Raw genomic sequence first — 19,689 nt, forward strand, 5'->3', positions numbered from 1 at the left:
AATTAATTGAAAGCTCAGTTGGAACAAAAACCAGCAGGGGAGGGGGTACTCCAGGACCAGGGTTGAGCACCACTGGACTAGAGGATCACTGTCTACAGTACAAATAAAGGAAGACAACGCACATTTTAAGATTTATTTATTTTTAATTATGCACATGATTCAATTTCATTTCGGCTGGCTTTTTCTTCCCCACACTGTAGCTTTTAATTTGACCAACCTCTTCCTTTACAAATCGCTTTGACTTTTACTCCAGACACACCCAGGAACCGCAATTCAATCCTGAGAAGACGTCGCTGACAGAAGGCGTGTTCAGAAGTCACCCCTGGGAGCGCTCAGGGTGCACAGTAAAGTATCACAGAGTGAGTGACGGCTGGTCAGGTGAACCCAAGGTCACACACCAGTAAAACAACTTCAATTTGAAGTAGCAATGAATTTACAGCTTTGTAAAATATAAATATATATGTAGACCAAAAGAAAGCGGTAACAGGATTAATTCCAGGACTTTGAATGCAGCTGTACTAAAGCTAATGTTAGCATTTTATGACTCCCTATTCTTTGGGGCACTTTATTTAAAAATGCGGCAAAAGCAGCTCTTCAAAGACTTGTTTTTCTAGGTGAGGAGAAAAAAAAATAGCAATCATAAAAAAGTAAATTTCCAATGCTTTCTAACAATCTAAAGGAATCTTGTCATCTTTGTTTTTACTTGGGAAGAAAACTCGTTCCTAACAAGGAGTTGAGGGTTAGGGTTGAGCTTTGGGAATGAGAAGCAGAGGAAACGCCAGAGACGACAAGAAAGTTGAAGTCGTCAGTGTCCGAACAAAGTTATTTTTCTTTCCGGTGTCAACGGCTCAGACATACTGCTTCTTCTGAGCTTGGGAGGCCAAGTCTTTTGCCTTCTCTTTGGCAGCTAAAGCTGTCTCCTTGGCTTTCTCGGTCGCTTCTTTGGCCGTCTCCACTAATGTCCTTGAGGGAGTTTCGCCTTCAAAAGAAAGGGACAGGGATCAACTCACACCTCCATCAGGTTTATTACAGAAAACTAATGCATCCTGAAATGGGTCATTTCTTTACACACATATATTTGCACGTACCTTGCATTTTGGCTAAGACAAACTCGAACCCCTTCATGGTTTTTGAAACACTGGTCTTAAACCTTGCAAGGCCAAATTCCTGCAAAATTCAAGCACATATCCATGAAAATGTGTCTAGGTTTTTAAAACGTGCTATTTTAAATATGACCGCACAGAAACATTTACCCTGAACCCATGACAACATATCATTCAGCTGCTTGAGCCTCCGTGTAAAATGAACAACTTGACAACTGCAGAGTGAATACCCAACACAGATTTTCCACACGAGCTGTAGAGCTGCTTAGGTTGCAGAGCTGTCTGAATGAAATTCCACTCTCATATATCATAATTATAAATAGCAATGTGGTCGTCATTCGAACTGTCTACATGGTACAGTATCTGAGGTCAGGCTCTGATCGAGGTGTAAATTAGAATGAATGAAATGGTGATACTTCAATACACTACAACTTTCCAAAACACAATGTGACAAATTTACAAAATACAAAAAAAAAGTATTTGAAATAGGATGCTAAATTGGTTGTCACGGTGTGGTCTCCCCTTTGACCCGCTGACCTGAAGAGCTCTGGACAGACCATACAAGTTGGATGAGATCCAGGCCTCTCTTTTTATCTCGGTCCAGGTGGCGTTTTCATGATTCACTCCATACACACAGCGCTCCTCCACTGTCTGCAACAGCCAGGACACAAAAAAAGTGGATTTAACACACACACACAAAGGTCACCCTGTCAGCAGCACTACTGCATTCCACAGCATCAGACAGAGAACAACACACAACAGAAAAACGGGATACGGGACAGTGCCCCGTCTAGATGTAAAATATATTCTCTTTGTATTACTGCTGCAGGCCAGATTATGTAAATTGTGTGCAATTTTCAGCTCTATGTAGGCCAGATTCTGTAGTATGTGTGTAGTTGATTTTTATTAAAACATTTTCCTCCAACACAAGACAAAGGAGGAGTGTGTGTGATGAAGGGTGGGGTTCCTCATTGATGTCATGTAGTTGTTCAGCAACCAAGGGAGTGATGATATAGTATAGAAAAACTTTAGACAAGCCTTCATGACTGGCCGTCTCAGTAGCATATAGTTGAATAAACTACTTTGGTATTATTCAAATTCAGTGGTTCTCAGACTGGTCCTGGAGGAGCCCCTACCCTGCTGGTTTTTGTTCCAACTGAGCTCTCAATTACTTAATTGACCCCTTAATTGAACTAATCATTTTCTCAATCAAAGCCTTTTAATGATTTTTAACAGTAGGGGTTTTAAGTATACAATTTTATAAGGAAAATATGAAGGAACCAACTTTTTATCAGTTACACAATTTAAAGAGTCAAATGTAATCACATTACTTCAATTAAGGGTTCAATTAAGTAACAGAGCTCAGTTGACACTAAGAGAACAATGACAAAATAATTCTGTGCATTGCTTCGACTCCTGCAGATGATGGGACTTGACTCAATGAGCTCGATTAGGGGAGAGGGATGGAGTCTGCAGCCCTGGGGTTGCCCTGTCTGATCTGTGCAGAGTAGAATGATGGATGGAGGAGCGTCTCTGACCATGAGACGCGCGTGGCTGATGTTCCAGGTGAAGGTGGTCAGGGTCCTCCTCTGGGGGTCCACAATGGAGTCCTCGATGATGTAGGCCGAGCGCGCCATGTTGGAGGGCAGGTACTTCTCAGCCCAGCGTGGCGCCCGGTTTGTCTTGGTCAGGAGTCGCCTGGAAACGAGCCGGTTGTCCGAAGTCACCTCCCGGAAGATGATGTCCTCCGTCAGGACGTGTTTACTGAAAAGAGCGTGACCGCGACACAAATCAGCTTCAGAGACAAAAGGAAGAACCCCATCGCATGGCCGCAGAGTGAGGACAAGGCTCAGGAAGAGGACGCACCTGTAGGGGTTTGGATAGCGTTGCCAGAACGCGCTGAAGACTTGGTCCCACGAGCCCTTAAGGACACTGAAGCCCAGGAAGTACTTCACCATGGCTCCTCAATCCGGACACAGCCGGGCTCGGCAGATTGGTCCTTTCAAACGGAGATTCCCTGCAAGATCCCAAGAGCAGGCAATCAGCATTTACAAATGTGTCTCTTCCACACCATGTCTTTTAAAATGCAGTAATAAAAATAATCTATACCAATCTGTACGTTAAGCAACCTTGACAAATAGCAGCAAAACCACTGGCATGAAAATATAAATTGTGTTTCGATTTTGTGCTGTTTTTAAGTGTCTAACAGTGTATTTAGTCAATACTGACTCTTCCAAAACTCCCTGCCAGCTTACAACAATAGATGTGTGGACAGTCACTTGCCTAGTGTACTATTTTTACTTCAGGTTTTATAATGTATCTTCTTCTTGTTTTGTGTGTTTCTATTCTTGTTTTATACTTTTATGATTCATTTTGGATCTTCTCAGTGTATGTTTAACTTGTACAGTGGTCTGATGCGCTTTATATAATAATAATAATAATAATAATAATAATAATAATAATAATAATAGTAGTAATACCGTAAACAAATACCTTAACCACGTATATTGAAACCAGCAGTGTTGTATCTGGGACTCAAACAGATGCTCAATTACATGCTTAATAAGCAACTCAATCCACACGCACAGCTGTACTGTACACTCACAATGAATGACATGGATCTCACTCACCCCAGCCTCGCAACGATTTCATAATCTGATCTTTCTAGTACATCTCGGCTATAAAATACATTTGACTTATTAGGGGAGTTACTCACCTACACCATGGATGTGTTTTGTAAACTTTTCTCTCTCCTTTTTTCTCCGATCTGTTAAGAGCTACATGGCAGACGTGATCCAGGAAGCACGGAAAGGTCGCGATATACGACACATCCGGGTCTTTTTTTTTTTTTTTTTTTTTTTTTTTTTTGCAAAGACCATAGAAATCACAGGTCGCGATCATTGAGAGCGGCCTTCCGCAGTCCTGCGCAGATTTGCAGAAGCCGCGCAGATCGGCGCAGAACTGCGGATATCTGCGCTACACGAACGCCACCATATACATAGAGAAGCGCGATAGGGTAGAAGATGAGATATGCAATATAATTAGAACGACCATTTTCATGCATTTATATACTACATTTGAATAAGGACATCGCCTAAACAACTGTCAAATTCAAAAGACTTTTGTATTCAACCTGATGTCTCCAATGGTTTAAATTCTTAATAAGCTCTGATTAGGCCAAATATTAGTTCAATACCAAAAACCAGCAGGACATTGGGTCCCCAGCACCAGGCATGGGAACCACAGCTATATAATATATTGGCATATAGGAATATACTAAGTTAGCTATAGGCTATATACAGCCCACTATTATATACATCTTCATATTATTATTAATATAATATTGCATTATAATTCCAGTTGGGTAATAATTCCAGTAGTAATTCAATATATTCACAGTTTCATAGTATTTAATAAAACATTGACAATTTGTACACCAATTATATTTTTTATTTTTTTTGCCGAGGTGTCAATTTTATCCCTGGCGGACACTCAACTGTTTTTTTGTTTGTTTGTTTGTTTGTTTGTTTGTTTGTTTTTTAACAAAGCATTTCATTGAACAAAATGAGCCATAACAATGCACAAACCTTCCAACAAGGTATAACCATGCAAATCATGCAGGAGGAATCTCTTATAACCTCTCCCTCTCTCTCACAGAGGTATCCTATTTAATCAAGACCGCTCTGAACTTTCAAAAACTGTTGAAGCTATGTTGTTGCTGGCTTTCAGGTACACTATGTTTCTACTGTAGCCACCAATGCCATTTGGAATTACTATCCTCCATCTATAGGTGTGACGGTGGTGAGGTGGGTACTATCGCAAGGCGAGTGGAACCATTACACAAATAACTGATTGTAGTCATGGCTATGCCACCTAGTGGATTTAGGGCACTAAGACCCAGAAAGGAACCTTTGCTTCTTTTGATTGCTCTTCCACACCTCTGGTTCAAATATCCCTAGTTGCACCTCTTGAATCAGGACCACCATACAACCCCAATGCATAGGACGGATATCAATTTAAAAGCAATAAACAATTAATACAAAGGGATAAATCCTTAAAATAATAAAACAGGACAGTCCAGGGGGACTAGAGTCCACGCTGATGCTAAGCACCCAGCAGTGCAGTTGAAGATTAGCAAGTCTGGCTTGACTTTCAAAGGGGAGAGGACAGAACCCAGGATGACTATGGGGGAAAATGAAACAAGTGCCAGTAAACGCACTTTGATATCCTAGAATCCTAAACGTCACTGCTCCGTCCAACAATGCCTCTGGTAACGCTGCACAAGTCTGTCTGTGCCCCGACTCATAACTTCTTGGAAACGGTTCCTCCAATGTCTGTCTCTGTCTTCCATCCCTTCGCATCTGCCCTTCCGTGTACCCTCCTGCTCCACCTTGCTCTGCACTCTGCTTGCTCGGTTTCTTTCCTCTGCTCTCTTCTCCAATCTGCACACTCAATCTCCTCTCCTCTGTCTCTATAACCTCACTTTACAAATGCCCCTAAAATACAATTAAAAGAATGTGGGCCAATCAAGTCTCAAGTTTATGGATTGGCAATTGGTAATTGATAGAGTTGGGGTCAATTCATTTAAATTGAAATTCATGGGCTAATTCCAACTCAAATCTTATGCTTTTTTGAATTGATCAATTCCAATTTGATTTCTTAATGATTCTTGTAATTCAAATTCATGAATTGGAATTGTGATTCTTGTAATTGTAATTGAATTGGAATTGTGAATGTTTCAGTCTTTGGAATGGGAATTGAATTGGAATTTAGACACTTTAAGCTGGAATTGAATTTGTAATTGTCCATATCTCATACTTCAGAATTTGAATTGGAAATGTTTTTCATGTGCCTTGTTTTAATCATTTTACCATTTTACCCTTTGTAATCCATTATGAATCCTCTATAATGATGTATTATCTGTTGTTAAACTATTTTATTTTGTAATTATTGTGTTTTCATCACATTCTTCAATGATTTAGACAATACAATGATTGCAAGACAATGTTTTATTATTAAAATTACAGGCAAATGCTTCTCAGCAGCTTCTCAGGTCAATTAATCCTGGTCCTCCTAGCAACTGAGGAATTTCTATTATCTGAATCTCAGCCAATGAGTTCCTCATCCACCTAATAGACACTCATACAAGACAGTGTCCTAGTCCTGCCCTCTTGTTGGGAAGGATATATCACAAGAACCATCTCAATAACTTGCAATTACCCACTGTTCTAAAACTTACTATATAAGGACCTACCTCGCGCTCCTTGTTTGTTGAGTAGAAGGATTGTGGTGGTTTTGACAGTGTTGCTTGTGTCTTTGAATTGGACTGTTACTGAGAAGCCTGATTTTGTGATTTAACATGGACTGAGGACCCACTGCCTACCGATTTGTCAGAGAAGCCTCACTCACTTTGAAAACTTAAGTGATTAAGGAATTGGTGTGGGAGAAATATCGAACTGGAATTGAGTTTGCAGAATTGATCCAAATTTGGAATTGAGATTAATTGAATTGAAAAGGAATTTAGGAAAGTGTTTTGGATAATGACTTCATTTGATGGAATTTAAAGGGATAAAGAAATGAATTGGAATTGACCCCAACCCTGGTCACTGATTGTGCCCAGCTGGAAAATCCCCAGTAATTGGTTGCTTTTCCAGCAGCCATGCTGCAATGGTGTCACCTCGAAATCCGTCCAGTCCCGGGTGAAAAATAAGTTCCAACAACATATAATAATAGTGGTAACATTAAATAAGTGATACTCAAAATAATAATAATAATTATTATAATAGTGATACAATATAATACACACCCAGGTTCATGGAAAAAGTAAATAAACCCTAGTCACCCACATGACATATACAAATACAGTGGGGGGAAAAAGTATTTGATCTCCTGCTGATTTTGTACGTTTGCCCAATGACAAAGAAATGATCAGTCTATAATTTTAATGGTAGGTGTATTTTAGCAGTGAGAGACAGAATAACAAAAAACAAATCCAGAAAAACGCATTTCAAAAAAGTTATACATTGATTTGCATGTCAATGAGAGAAATAAGTATTTGATCCCCTATCAATCAGCAAGATTTCTGGCTCCCAGGTGTCTTTTATACAGGTAATGAGCTGAGATTAGGAGGACTCTCTTAAAGGGAGTGCTCCTAATCTCAGCTCATTACCTGTATAAAAGACACCTGTCCACAGAAGCAATCAATCAATCAGATTCCAAACGCTCCATCATGGCCAAGACCAAAGAGCTGTCCAAGGATGTCAGGGACAAGATTGTAGACCTACACAAGGCTGGAATGGGCTACAAGACCATCGCCAAGCAGCTTGGTGAGGAGGTGACAACAGTTGGTGCGATTATTCGCAAATGGAAGAAACACAAAATAACTGTCAGTCTCCCTCGGTCTGGGGCTCCATGCAAGATCTCACCTCGTGGAGTTTCAATGATCATGAGAACGGTGAGGAATCAGCCCAGAACTACACAGGAGGATCTTGTTAATGATCTCAAGGCAGCTGGGACCATAGTCACCAAGAAAACAATTGGTAACACACTACGCCGTGAAGGACTGAAATCCTGCAGCGCCCGCAAGGTCCCCCTGCTCAAGAAAGCACATGTACAGGCCCGTCTGAAGTTTGCCAATGAACATCTGAATGATTCAGAGGAGAACTGGGTGAAAGTGTTGTGGTCAGATGAGACCAAAATCGAGCTCTTTGGCATCAACTCAACTCGCCGTGTTTGGAGGAGGAGGAATGACCCCAAGAACATCATCCCCACCGTCAAACATGGAGGTGGAAACATTATGCTTTGGGGGTGTTTTTCTGCTAAGGGGACAGGACAACTGCACCGCATCAAAGGGACGATGGACGGGGCCATGTACCGTCAAATCTTGGGTGAGAACCTCCTTCCCTCAGCCAGGGCATTGAAAATGGGTCGTGGATGGTATTCCAGCATGACAATAACCCAAAACACACAGCCAAGGCAACAAAGGAGTGGCTCAAGAAGAAGCACATTAAGGTCCTGGAGTGGCCTAGCCAGTCTCCAGACCTTAATCCCATAGAAAATCTGTGGAGGGAGCTGAAGGTTCGAGTTGCCAAACGTCAGCCTCGAAACCTTAATGACTTGGAGAGGATCTGCAAAGAGGAGTGGGACAAAATCCCTCCTGAGATGTGTGCAAACCTGGTGGCCAACTACAAGAAACGTCTGACCTCTGTGATTGCCAACAAGAGTTTTGCCACCAAGTACTAAGTCGAAGGGGTCAAGTACTTATTTCCCTCATTAACATGCAAATCAATTTATAACTTTTTTGAAATGCGTTTTTCTGGATTTGTTTGTTGTTATTCTGTCTCTCACTGTTAAAATACACCTACCATTAAAATTATAGACTGATCATTTCTTTGTCAGTGGGCAAACGTACAAAATCAGCAGGAGATCAAATACTTTTTTCTCTCACTGTATGTGCTTCTTTGTAGAGTTCCTACTTTGCCTGTGTATCCTGGTTTTAAGACATGTTCTATTTATTATTATATTATTATTATACACATCTTGTCACTCATGTCATTGGGAAATCAGACTAGCGGAAAAATAAAGAGGTAATTAATCATTTGTGCTGATGGTTGTAAAAAGAAGAACTGTAAAATGATGAGCTAGGCATCCTGTACTTACAGTGCAGTACTTACGGTTTGACTTGGCTATTGTTTGTCTGGCATCCACTATAAAGAAGATTTACATGGCAATGTTGTGTCACAGAAAAATTAGGTTATAATAAACAAATAATTTAAAGAAATACCCTACTTGACTCCAAGTATTTCTAGCACAGTGCCCATACTACTAAGGAGGCCAATGTCAAAACATCTCAAAATAACAGGTGTTCAGGTTCTGCAGTGAATAAAATCAATATCATTTTCCTCTGGGTTTCCCAGACTAAGTTGCTGGGCTAAACCATTTCATATATCTGCTATATGTCCAATACTTCTTGGGGGAAACTAGCATTCACTGCAGACGTGTACAGTGTATAAAATGTACTAATTAGGAGAAGAACTGTGTCATCAAAATCAAGTCTTTCCGATGAAGTTTGAATAGATTAATACAATGGACTGGACCTGAAAGTCTGAAATGATTAAGTGAATCGGAAAACAAAACTTAAAATAACAATAATAATGACAACAAATCCATTACATATATGTATCCCCATTGATCAATTATGGATAGGAAATTCCAGTATCAGTGATGTGTTGTGAACAGGAGCACCACACACTTCTGAAGCACTACATAGGCTTTCCATTCTCATAACTATAGTGGATGTGATCCCCTATACTCATACTCAGCTGAATGATTTGGGATTTACATGCCAAAAGTGCTCTGTGGCTACCAGGATGAAGGGCGCAATACAAATACATATTGATTGATTGATTGACTGATTGATGGATTTGAGCTTCATTTCTCAACATCTATGAAAGTAAATCAAGTTTAAAGTCAAGGTATTTTGACGACCAAGGGAAGTTAAATCTTGCTGGTTTCCATAGTATTAGGTAGGGGAGTTTTTTAATTGTTATTTCATGACTAGGAACACTGATACAGGTGGAAACTTCACCTCACAATCTAGTAGGATTTCACTGTATGTTTAATTTGAGTTCACACTCCAGAGTTTCCATTCTTCATTTCTTTAATGTATCTTGTCATTCTTTAATGACAAGTAGAACATGTCTTGTTTTTACCGCTGGTTAGAAATGGACATACCATTTCAGTACACTTAATACCGACTAGATGGTGCAGAATGTAAGTTTCATTTTACACCTTTACAACTTACACTTCTGCACCATCAAGCGGATATTATGTGCACTGCAATGGTATGTTTTTGGTTTTGTATTAATCATATCTTAGAAAGGCGTATAGGCTACAGTATATGACAAATAAAAGCAAACGGAACTTTATATGTTAAAATGGCCGTTCTCTGGCCCAGCCTCTGACATAGGGAGATCTTTCTAACGTATATCTTGTATAACATACTCAACGCCACCATGCGATACGGGGCATTGCGTCATCTCGCCATTGTGACGTCACAGTGGCTCAAGCGCTCTAAACGGCTTCTCTTATGTCAAACGTTCAGTTGCCGAGCTAACCCAGACTAGAGTGGACGTCATCTGACTTTGTGGAAACGCCATCGCGAAAGCCTTGTTGCATCTGTTTCAGAGTTTGACATCCCTTGACTTTGTGGAAAGGAATAGCGCAGCCGCTGCTTTGTGATCGTGTCGTTTGGTGTGGAGGAGTGAGAAGCAGACAGAGAGTCGGACGCGCCTCCACTAATCGCCAGACTACTCACAAGGGTAAGTGTCAATCACTCGTGTATCTTGTTGTCGTTGGGGCACATCTGAAGCCAAAAGCTGGTCGCCTCTTCTGAGTGGTTTAGTTTCTCGATGCACGTGTTTTAAGCCTAATATGTGGGCATGTTTGGCAAGAGCACATCTGGCACACATCCACTGCGCTCTGCTGAACGGGTGATGGGATGTGATCGGAGGCTGCTGTTGGAGGCTGTTCTTGTCAATGCACCAGCAGCAGTGTGCGCTGGCTGTAGGACACGGTATGCAACTTGTTCAGCAAATATACAATGACCCTCCGTTATCATCAGCGAAGGTCGCACGGCGCTTTAGTCACGTTTGTGTAGCGCCGATTTCCGCAGGTCTGCGCAGATTTGCAGAATCCCACATATCCCATTGGTGGAGCCGCGCAGATCCGCACAGAGCACTAGAATTACTATTGTATAAAATAATATTGGAAGTGATTTTGTATACAGTTTAAAAGGTACTCTGTCACATGTCACGATGGATTAAATACAATGTTGGTCTATGCATTGAGTAGATTTACACCTTTTCTGCTTATTCATTGATAGTTTCCTTCCCCAGCCTTGGAGAGGCGAACAGGTGCACAGCAACAAATCATTAGCACATTTAACACTGTAATTGTAACACTATAGATTCTGCTGTGTGGTAATAATTTGAGTGTTTGATCAGGTTGCACACTTGCCATTGTCATGCAGTGTTTAGTGACATGTCTATTAATTAGATTTGGTGCCATTAAATGCTATGCTCTTCAATTCATATGACTGGCTTTGCACAAATGCTGCCCAACCAGCCCACAGGGTGAGCTGTAGAAAGAGGCTTCCAGCCACTGTGGTTACACCTTTTCAGGTGGAAATGGAGAGAGAGAACTGAAGTGTATTGGACAGTTTTTCTAGATTTGATTGATCAATGTTTTCTAAATATAAATTGCATTCCTTTAGTGGTGGAACAGGACGTCTCTGAGGGCCCATCAGAGCGGGATGTCTGTTTCATGTATCTAATCTCCTTTTGCCCAACTGGTGTAACTTTTAGGGTCCAGAGAAGATGGTATTCAAGACATTCTTGAGGATGTCCTACATGATGCCTATAATGTTGGGGCTCATGGGCTGGCAGTGGTGCAAGTCTCACCTGAGAAAACACGGCAGCAGTCAACACGCAGAGGAAGAGGCTGGAGTGGAGCTGCCTGAGACACACAGCCTCACTGCCTCCTCCAGCCACGTCATCGTGGAGAAGAGCTGCTCCCGGCCGACCAGCAGGACGGCCCAGGTAAGAACGACACAGAAAGCAAAGGAAATGAGCCAGGTAGAAAAGGAAGCTGTAGCAGAAATAAATGTGCCGGAGGCCGCGTCGATGGCAGAGGGTGAAGCCTGTTTCTAAGCAAACAGAAAGTCTAACTTACTTTTATTCACACATTTTACAATAAGGAGAAATTAGCTTTATTGCAGTTTCACTCTTCTAAGCCTAAGACAGGCTTCTAATGAGTGTCACGTGTTTGAAGTTATTATAAAGATCAGGCAATATAAATGACTGTGAAATGACAAGTGAATTGGCCAATATCTGTTATTTATTGTATTTGACTTTAAAATAATATCTGACAGTACTAATAACCCTAGCGAACAAAACGTCTGTCGGGCCACAGTTGTGTTGTTCCTCCTGTTAACAAGAAAGTGCTCAATTTGCAGGATGCAGTGATTTGTGACAAACCAGAGGAGCTCGACGTTCCGCAGCCGCCTTCGACAGAGATGAGGTACTTTCTTTACAGTTTTAACTCCATTCTGACACTTTCTAATATTATCAGGATGTCAGGATATTATATATTTCTGGTGCCTCAAAATAAATTAGCACTTCGATCTCTTGAACTTTGCATAAGATAGTGAATGGAGTGCAGTGCACCTCGTGGATTTGGTAAGAACTCATGGAGAATGTGGAAAATACATTCAAGATGATCCTATGAGTAACGACACACAAACTCTTTGGATTATTTAAGTCAATTGTCTTAAAAGGCTGAATTTAAAATTGCTGATGAACTAACTCTTCACCCGCTCTGTCTTCTGCAGGAGTCGTTCTGTTGTCGAGGACTTTAAATACGTTGCTGTGCTCGGCCGAGGAGCTTTTGGAAAGGTATATCCCAGTAATCCATGTCATGTTATAATGTGGGGCGACTCGAAACGATCAGTGATTCAGTCGAGAATGTGTAGAACAGATATTTGCTCGACGCCAGTTTCCCAAAAAGATATTTGTGGACAATTGTGAAATTATTTCCAGTTTTTAACCTTTAACAGAAACATTGTCTGTGACTTATTAAAGCCCAGCATTAGTGAGGATGTATTACTAAATGCTTGTGCTTTGAATGTTGATCCTGGGCGAGAGAGTGGAGTTTGACCTTTTTTGACAGTTTTGAATCTGTCTTGCTTTGACAGGTGCTGCTGGCCGAGCACGTCGTGACCAAAGAAATGGTTGCGGTGAAGGCTTTGAAAAAAGGAGACATTATCGCCAATGGTACTGTTGTCAGGTATGGCTTCATTTTTATTGTATTGAGGCTTCTGGGTTTGAAAGCTGAGCAAAGATAAACAAACCTAGTGATGTTTTTAATGATGTACACAAATACACTGCATTAGCAAGGTCTTCAGTGACTGTTTTCACTTTCTTACTCTGAAGGAAAGCTGCCATTTTAATGCATCTCTGGACTTATTCAGCCAAGCTGTTTATGAATGTATATTCACATGCTGTGTGTCTTTTGTCTCGCCTCAGGCTCCAATGTGAGAGAAGGATTTTGGAAACCGTGAGCAGTGTGCGGCACCCCTTCTTGGTGAACCTGATCGCCTGCGTTCAGACGGCGGTTCATGTATGCTTCGTTATGGAGTATGCTGCGGGGGGAGACCTCATCACGCACGTTCAGGCAGGAGTGTTTTCAGAGCCCCGGGCTGTGTAAGTGAATCGTCCATCTTGGTAGAAGTAAAAATAATGATGTCATACCTGAGGTGCGTTTCAGAACTGTGTACCTATATATTCAGAAATTATTGCACATTATTATTCCTGACCATTGGCACACAACCTCTGAATAACAAAACAAAGCACAACTAATCATTTACATTATTACAGAAGGTATGCAGATTGACAGTTGACCAGATTGACAGTTTTTGGTGTCTGTTTGTATTGTCTTTTAGATCCAATAACATAGGTTGCTGGAGTTCCTGCATTGACAGGAAATTGTCTGCGTCGGCTCATTCACACTCGAGTGCAATCCGAGCTTAAAAACCAAAGAGGACAAATATTTGAACTGCTTTTTGTGTCGCTGGTGTCTTTTCTTGAACAGATTTTCTGCTGCCTGTGTGGTGCACGGCCTGCAGTTCCTGCACGAGCGGAAGATCGTATACAGGTAAGTTATCACACATCAGCCATTTGTACAATATACAAGCAAGAAAAAATCTAGTCTCACTGAGATCAAACCCAACCTAAACTATTCACCCACTGAATTTCTCTTAGATTTTGAAAATGATTTATTGTGACACTCACAAGTCCTCATAATAGAAGTCATGTCCTAAAATCAGTGCAGACATGTACCTGAATGCAACAAGTTTGAGAAATGTATGTTTCTGTTCATTGTTGACAGGGGAATAGTTCTTGTGTTCCTGGCAGGCTCTGTCTATATTCTGCAATCCAAGTGATTATACTGTATTTTTATTCCAGGGACTTAAAGCTGGACAACTTGGTGCTTGACGCAGCTGGCTATGTCAAAATTGCAGACTTCGGTCTGTGTAAAGAAGGTACATTAAAATTCTTGATTTCCTAGTTGAGCACTTTATGTATAATTTTTTTTTTTTTTTTTTTTTAATATTTAATTTACAATGTGATATTTTTCCTGAACCCTCTTAATTTTCCTTGCTAGGTGTGGGCTATAAAGACCGAACTAGAACAATGTGCGGCACCCCAGACTTTTACGCCCCAGAAGTCCTCACCAAATCATCGTACACCCGGGCAGTGGACTGGTGGGGGCTGGGTGTGGTCATCTTTCAGATGCTGGTTGGCGAGGTGGGTATTCTTAACAAAACTTCAAATTTAAGACTCCAGTTGGAAAAGTCTTAAACGTCTCCCGATAAGGCTGTAGTGTAGTAGGTCCACGAGCCAGTCACAGGGGTAACTGTTGCACTCTTTTAATCTGTCGAATCTCTGTGACTTTTGGCCAATTGTGTGCCACAGCTTGAGGCATTATCTGGATTTCAGGGAGCAAACTGCTCTAAGCGAAAGCTTTTATTGGTTCAGCCATTTAAGAGCCTCATATATAAGCTAATGCAGTATTAAAGTGAAAGCAGTAGGCCTCTGTTGAGGTAAGATCATGATCCTCTCATGGTTTCATTGTGATAAAAATGATTTTATTGAGTGCCATCAAGGCAAAGTTAAATCTATACCACCAAGGGCCAGGTAGGATTTCATTCAATCCTTGAGGACTTAATTAGACTTTTTGAAAACCTAACTTTATAGTTGCAGAAGCTGAAACACATTAGTATTTTATTTCATACAGATCGCTCATGCACACACAACCAAAACACGCCTTTATTACCAGGTTACGATAGCAACTCCTTCAGGACGTTTTGTTAACCAGGTTTGGTTTTCAGTAGGATTCAATTATTGCAGACTTTGTGTTCTATAATTGATCTGCTTTAATAAGTCATGTCTAAGGTGTGAATTGACTTTTTACAAGATCTGTGTGTGTGTGGCTTTTGCATTCCCGAGCTCAGAATGTGAATATTGAAAGTTTGGGTCTGGAGTAACCCTTTAATGTGCTCTCCTCTCTTTCTTCTTGTGCCCATAGACTCCTTTCCCGGGTGAAAATAGAAACCAGGTGCTTCACAATATTGTGCACTTGAAAGTGAAGTATCCTGGGTTCCTCTCGTCAGAGTCCATCTTCATCATGAAAAAGGTCTGTATGCCAGGGTTATTTATTGTTGAGACACGTTTTTTCCTCCAGTCTGTCCCTCGGTATCTTGCTACCAACCATAGTGAATGGATGTCACTGTTATTTAAATGTTACACAATTGGAGGAATACCCAGTGACTGTGCAGCAGTGGAGCGAGGCTCACAATAACAATGCACAAACGCTCATTTGCACTTCAAATTATGAGAACTTATTTTTAACATCATGTTTCAACTTTAAGTCCATTGATGGAGAATAACGTGCGTCTCCTTCTTGTTTTGAATCCTCTGCAGCTCATGAAGAAAAATCCCAGCAAGCGCCTTGGAGCCAGTAAACGCGGTGCAGAGGAAGTAAAGAAGCATCCTTTCTTCAGAGTACGTTGGCGGACACGTCCGTTTTATGGCCGCTCTTTTACATAAAGGTCGCCCCACTTTATCCTTTATCCATTTCTTTCTTCCTTCTCTTTTCAGAGTGTGGATTGGCAAGGGCTTCTGGAAAAGAAGGTGAAGCCTCCCTTCGTACCCACCCTTAAAGGCAGCGCAGACGTCAGCAATTTTGACATAGCTTTTACTGCAGAAGCCCCAGTCCTGACTCCGCCTCAGACACCCAGGGTCCTCACTGGGGAGGAGGAGGAAAAGTTCCAAGACTTTGACTTTGCAGCAGATTGGTAAACACAGCCTGCTGCTCCTGCCCTGGAGATCTCGGGGAACACGTCAGTTCGCCCCTATAACAATTTTTCCACGATGACAGTTCGCCCCCACGTCAATTTGCCCCCATCATGATACGTTCTCCACTTGATCATTTGTGGATCATATTGTAGAGCCATAGAACACACATATGTGTATATATAGTAGGCAGGATATATAAATATATATATTTATATATAAATACACACAGACACAACTATTTTGTATTATTTATTATAATGTATGTTTTTAATTGATACATTAATTTGAGACTATAACCCCAATAATCTGGCGTCCCATCCTGGGTGTGTTTCTGCCTTGGGCCCTATGCTTGCCAGGATCGGCTCTGGTGTCCCTCGCGACCCACATGGATAAGTGGTTTCGAAAATGGATGGATGGATGGAACCCCAATAATTAAGTTTCATACAATTAGACAAAACAGCTTGCAGTGAGGGCTGCAGGCTACTTAAAATAGGTTGTCACGCGACGAATTGTGGGGGACGAATTGTCATGGACCCGAGATCTCGCCCATCTGAGGGGCTCCTCCTCCGGCTTGCGCTGCACTACAGCCCGCCGAAGCGTCTCGGTGCTTGGAGTTCTGACCGCTGCCCACACCGGCCGGTGCTGACCGGCCTCACGCATGGACTCTCCTCTGGCTCTGCGCCTCACCCGTCTGCTCACGTGAAACCCCCGAAGTACAGCGATGCTCTACCAGCTGTCACTGGAAGTCATTTTAAAGATGAAAAACTGAGCTCAAACTCTCCATGAAAGCAGGCGGATTTGGACAAATCAGACATCTTTGCTTCCCAAACACACATCACTATGGAACACATCCGGAGAAAAATCACACATCAACCGACATTTAGATCACTGAACGGTCGCTGCTCCGTTGCTATCATAACTGGCATAGTTGCACAAATCCACAAAAGAGTTTCCAGAACTGGAGAGGTACTGAATTTCACTGTGACTGACACAGCATCTAGGACCTGTTTTGGTGACATATCAACTGGCCGGTTCCCAATATGCCTGGAATATGCACTTATCCATGTGGGTCGCGAGGAACACCAGAGCCGATCCTGGCAAGCATAGGGCCCAAGGCAGGAACACACCCAGGATGGGACGCCAGATTATTGGGGTTATAGTCTCAAATTAATGTATCAATTAAAAACATACATTATAATAAATAATACAAAATAGTTGTGTCTGTGTGTATTTATATATAAATATATATATTTATATATCCTGCCTACTATATATACACATATGATGCTGGAAGCGCATAATAAATGCAGGGACCATGATAGAAGACCTTTGAATCTAGTTGTTTAACTTAGAAAGAATAAAAAAATGACATAAAATATTATTTACCTCACATACACACAGAGAAAATCACCACTTGAAGATGCACGGCTTCCCCTGTAATGTCACTAGTATTTACAGGCAGGCCTCATCATTAACCTTAATGTACACACTCTGTATGAGCATAGTTAACTTTTAAACTGTCTTACAACCTCTGTTTTATTATTTCAAAATGTCTTTATCAAATACTGTTCCTTTAATATAAACATGTGGTGTAATAACCTTAATGCAGTGGTTCCCAAACCGGTCCTGGGGGACCCCCTACCCTCCTGGTTTTTGTTCCAACCGAGCTCTCAATTACTTAATTGAACCTTAACTGAAGTAACAATCTGCTCAGATTTTACTTTTTAAATTGTGTAAGAAAATAGTTGTTTCTTCAATACGTTTTTTAATATATTCTATACTTAACCCCCCTAATGTTTAAAATAATTAGAAATTATTAGTTCAATTAAGGGTTCAATTAAGTAACTGAGAGCTTGGTTGGAACAAAAACCAGCAGGGTAGGGGGTCCCCCAGGACCGGTTTGGGAACCACTGCCTTAATGTATACAGTGAGGTAGTCAAAACCCCCAACAACAGTTAAACTCTGTAAAACATAAATAAACAAATGAAAACATACACCTCAAGGCAGTGGTTTCAGGCTTTCATTTGTCATTTGAAATGCATACAAGACAACCGGCCACAGCCAATGAAAATTCCCCCAAAAATTCAGTAAGTCAGTATGAATGACCGGACGCAGCCCCGGGGCAGATCCAGACAGGCCAGCCTGTGCCAAAGCATCGAGGCAACCAGAGTGTTTATAACAAGAACCCTCCCCTATAGGACAACTGCAGCAAATGTCATCTCCAGCTCTGCTGCCTCTTTAACATCGTCCACCAACCCCTCCCAGTCCTTCTGTTCCCACTGCGGCCCCCCAGGAACACCCCCAGCACCCCCATGCCAGTTCTCTCAATGCAGCTGTTCTGGCCAAACAGGGGCACCTACTCCACTCCACCGACCCAGCAGGAAAGAGGTGCAATTCCCCCAGTTCTCCTTAGCAGAAGAAACCTGTCAAAATATATCTAAGCTGTCCTTCACCGCTTCAGGTTGACAAGTAATAAAAAGTCAGATCATTAGCATCAGCTGACACTTTGAGAGGAGAAGCAGTGGGCACAGAGGGCAGGGCCAGGCTGGTTAAATGGGTACACAACAGACAGAGCAGGGGTTCAATTGCTAGGGAATACAACATCCCAGAAAGAGGGCAACTCTGAAGAATCCCCGCTGTACTGGAAAAGGCCTGCTTACATTATTATTAATCAGCAGATACAATCTCGGCAGCTCAGGTTACTCAAAGGGACTTGGATAATATTCAGTTGTGGGCCGACACCTGGCAGATGAAATTCAATGTGGAAAAGTGCAAGGTATTACATGCAGGTAACAAAAATGTCCACTATAATTACACTATGGGAGGAATAGAATTGGAAGAGTTTATGTGGACTCATAACTTTCTCCATCCAAACATGGCAAACACATTGCTAGGGTACATTGTCAAAAAGTGCACAATTTAAAACAAGGGAAGTAATGTTCAGACTGTGCAATGCACTAAACTGAGTTCTTTATTCATCACCCACGCTTACACTCACCAGACCTGGTCAAATACCATTACATGTGTGTATTGATGTATTTTAATTAGTTCATATTTTAACTCAATTTTGTATTTGAAAAAGTACAAATTGTATCTTGTTTGATAATTAATAAATGACTGTATTTGCAAAATAAAATTATTTTGTGTTTTAAAAGTATTTCTATGTATTTGCAAATATTTCAATGATGTATTTTTACTAGTATTTTATATTCTCCATTTTCAGTCATTTGTATTTGAATCAATGTGTTGTATTTTAAGATATAATCTTTTATGTACATCACAACAATATGATTGTAGCACAACATTAACACACAAATTAAAGATTAAAGACACAATGTGAGATTCCTAACATAGTCCCACCAATTTCATCTGTCCCAACAGTCTAAATTGGTCGCTTTCATTGACTCCTGTCTCCGCCCTGCATCTCTCGTCTAATAGCTAATGAGGCAGAATTTGTGAGATTAGGAACATAAAGAAAAATGGGTTTGTTATTCAAAGTTGAGCTAATGCATGTACTGCTGGAAAAAGATCTACCTTAACACATAACACCTGTAGTCAGTGCTAATTATAAAACTGTTAAAAGTTTAACTACAACACCAATGTGGCCGAACATGACATAGATGAAGGTAGAGAGTCTGCAACTCAACATTTACTTTCAATGAGAGTTGTGA

The 19,689-nt window shown here is 41.2% G+C and overlaps 2 protein-coding genes across 2 annotated transcripts; one reads left to right on the plus strand and one right to left on the minus strand.

Annotated features, from left to right (window-relative positions):
• Positions 1-119: 119 nt before the first annotated feature.
• Positions 120-3,933, minus strand: prelid1a (PRELI domain containing 1a). Its single transcript, XM_066716567.1, has 6 exons — positions 3,820-3,933; positions 2,970-3,120; positions 2,642-2,867; positions 1,641-1,754; positions 1,089-1,167; positions 120-979 (listed from the first exon to the last, which is right to left on the minus strand). The coding sequence occupies exons 2-6, from the start codon at positions 3,059-3,061 to the stop codon at positions 849-851; spliced, it is 642 nt and encodes a 213-aa protein (XP_066572664.1). The 5' UTR covers positions 3,062-3,120; positions 3,820-3,933; the 3' UTR covers positions 120-848.
• Positions 3,934-9,863: 5,930 nt separating this feature from the next.
• On the plus strand, positions 9,864-16,067 carry LOC136762696 (serine/threonine-protein kinase N2-like). The gene is made up of 12 exons (XM_066716260.1): positions 9,864-9,875; positions 11,468-11,701; positions 12,118-12,182; positions 12,493-12,556; positions 12,856-12,947; positions 13,187-13,363; positions 13,752-13,814; positions 14,126-14,202; positions 14,325-14,467; positions 15,249-15,356; positions 15,644-15,724; positions 15,821-16,067. Exons 1-12 carry the CDS (start codon positions 9,864-9,866, stop codon positions 16,019-16,021), a joined length of 1,317 nt encoding a protein of 438 aa, XP_066572357.1. The 3' UTR covers positions 16,022-16,067.
• The last annotated feature ends 3,622 nt before the right edge of the window (positions 16,068-19,689 follow it).

Source organism: Amia ocellicauda, chromosome 11, assembly GCF_036373705.1.
Source record: "Amia ocellicauda isolate fAmiCal2 chromosome 11, fAmiCal2.hap1, whole genome shotgun sequence".
In the NCBI taxonomy this organism is placed as follows: domain Eukaryota; kingdom Metazoa; phylum Chordata; class Actinopteri; order Amiiformes; family Amiidae; genus Amia; species Amia ocellicauda.

Excerpts from the sequence above, each read along its gene's own strand:
- prelid1a (XM_066716567.1), bottom strand. The coding sequence starts at position 3,061 with ATGGTGAAGTACTTCCTGGGCTTCAGTGTCCTTAAGGGCTCGTGGGAC. Across the intron at positions 2,868-2,969 it reads CGCTATCCAAACCCCTACAG|TAAACACGTCCTGACGGAGG; the intron begins GTGCGTCCTCTT and ends CGCTCTTTTCAG. Across the intron at positions 1,755-2,641 it reads TCAGCCACGCGCGTCTCATG|ACAGTGGAGGAGCGCTGTGT; the intron begins GTCAGAGACGCT and ends TGGCTGTTGCAG.
- LOC136762696 (XM_066716260.1), top strand. Across the intron at positions 12,183-12,492 it reads CCGCCTTCGACAGAGATGAG|GAGTCGTTCTGTTGTCGAGG; the intron begins GTACTTTCTTTA and ends TGTCTTCTGCAG. Across the intron at positions 14,468-15,248 it reads TTCAGATGCTGGTTGGCGAG|ACTCCTTTCCCGGGTGAAAA; the intron begins GTGGGTATTCTT and ends TTGTGCCCATAG.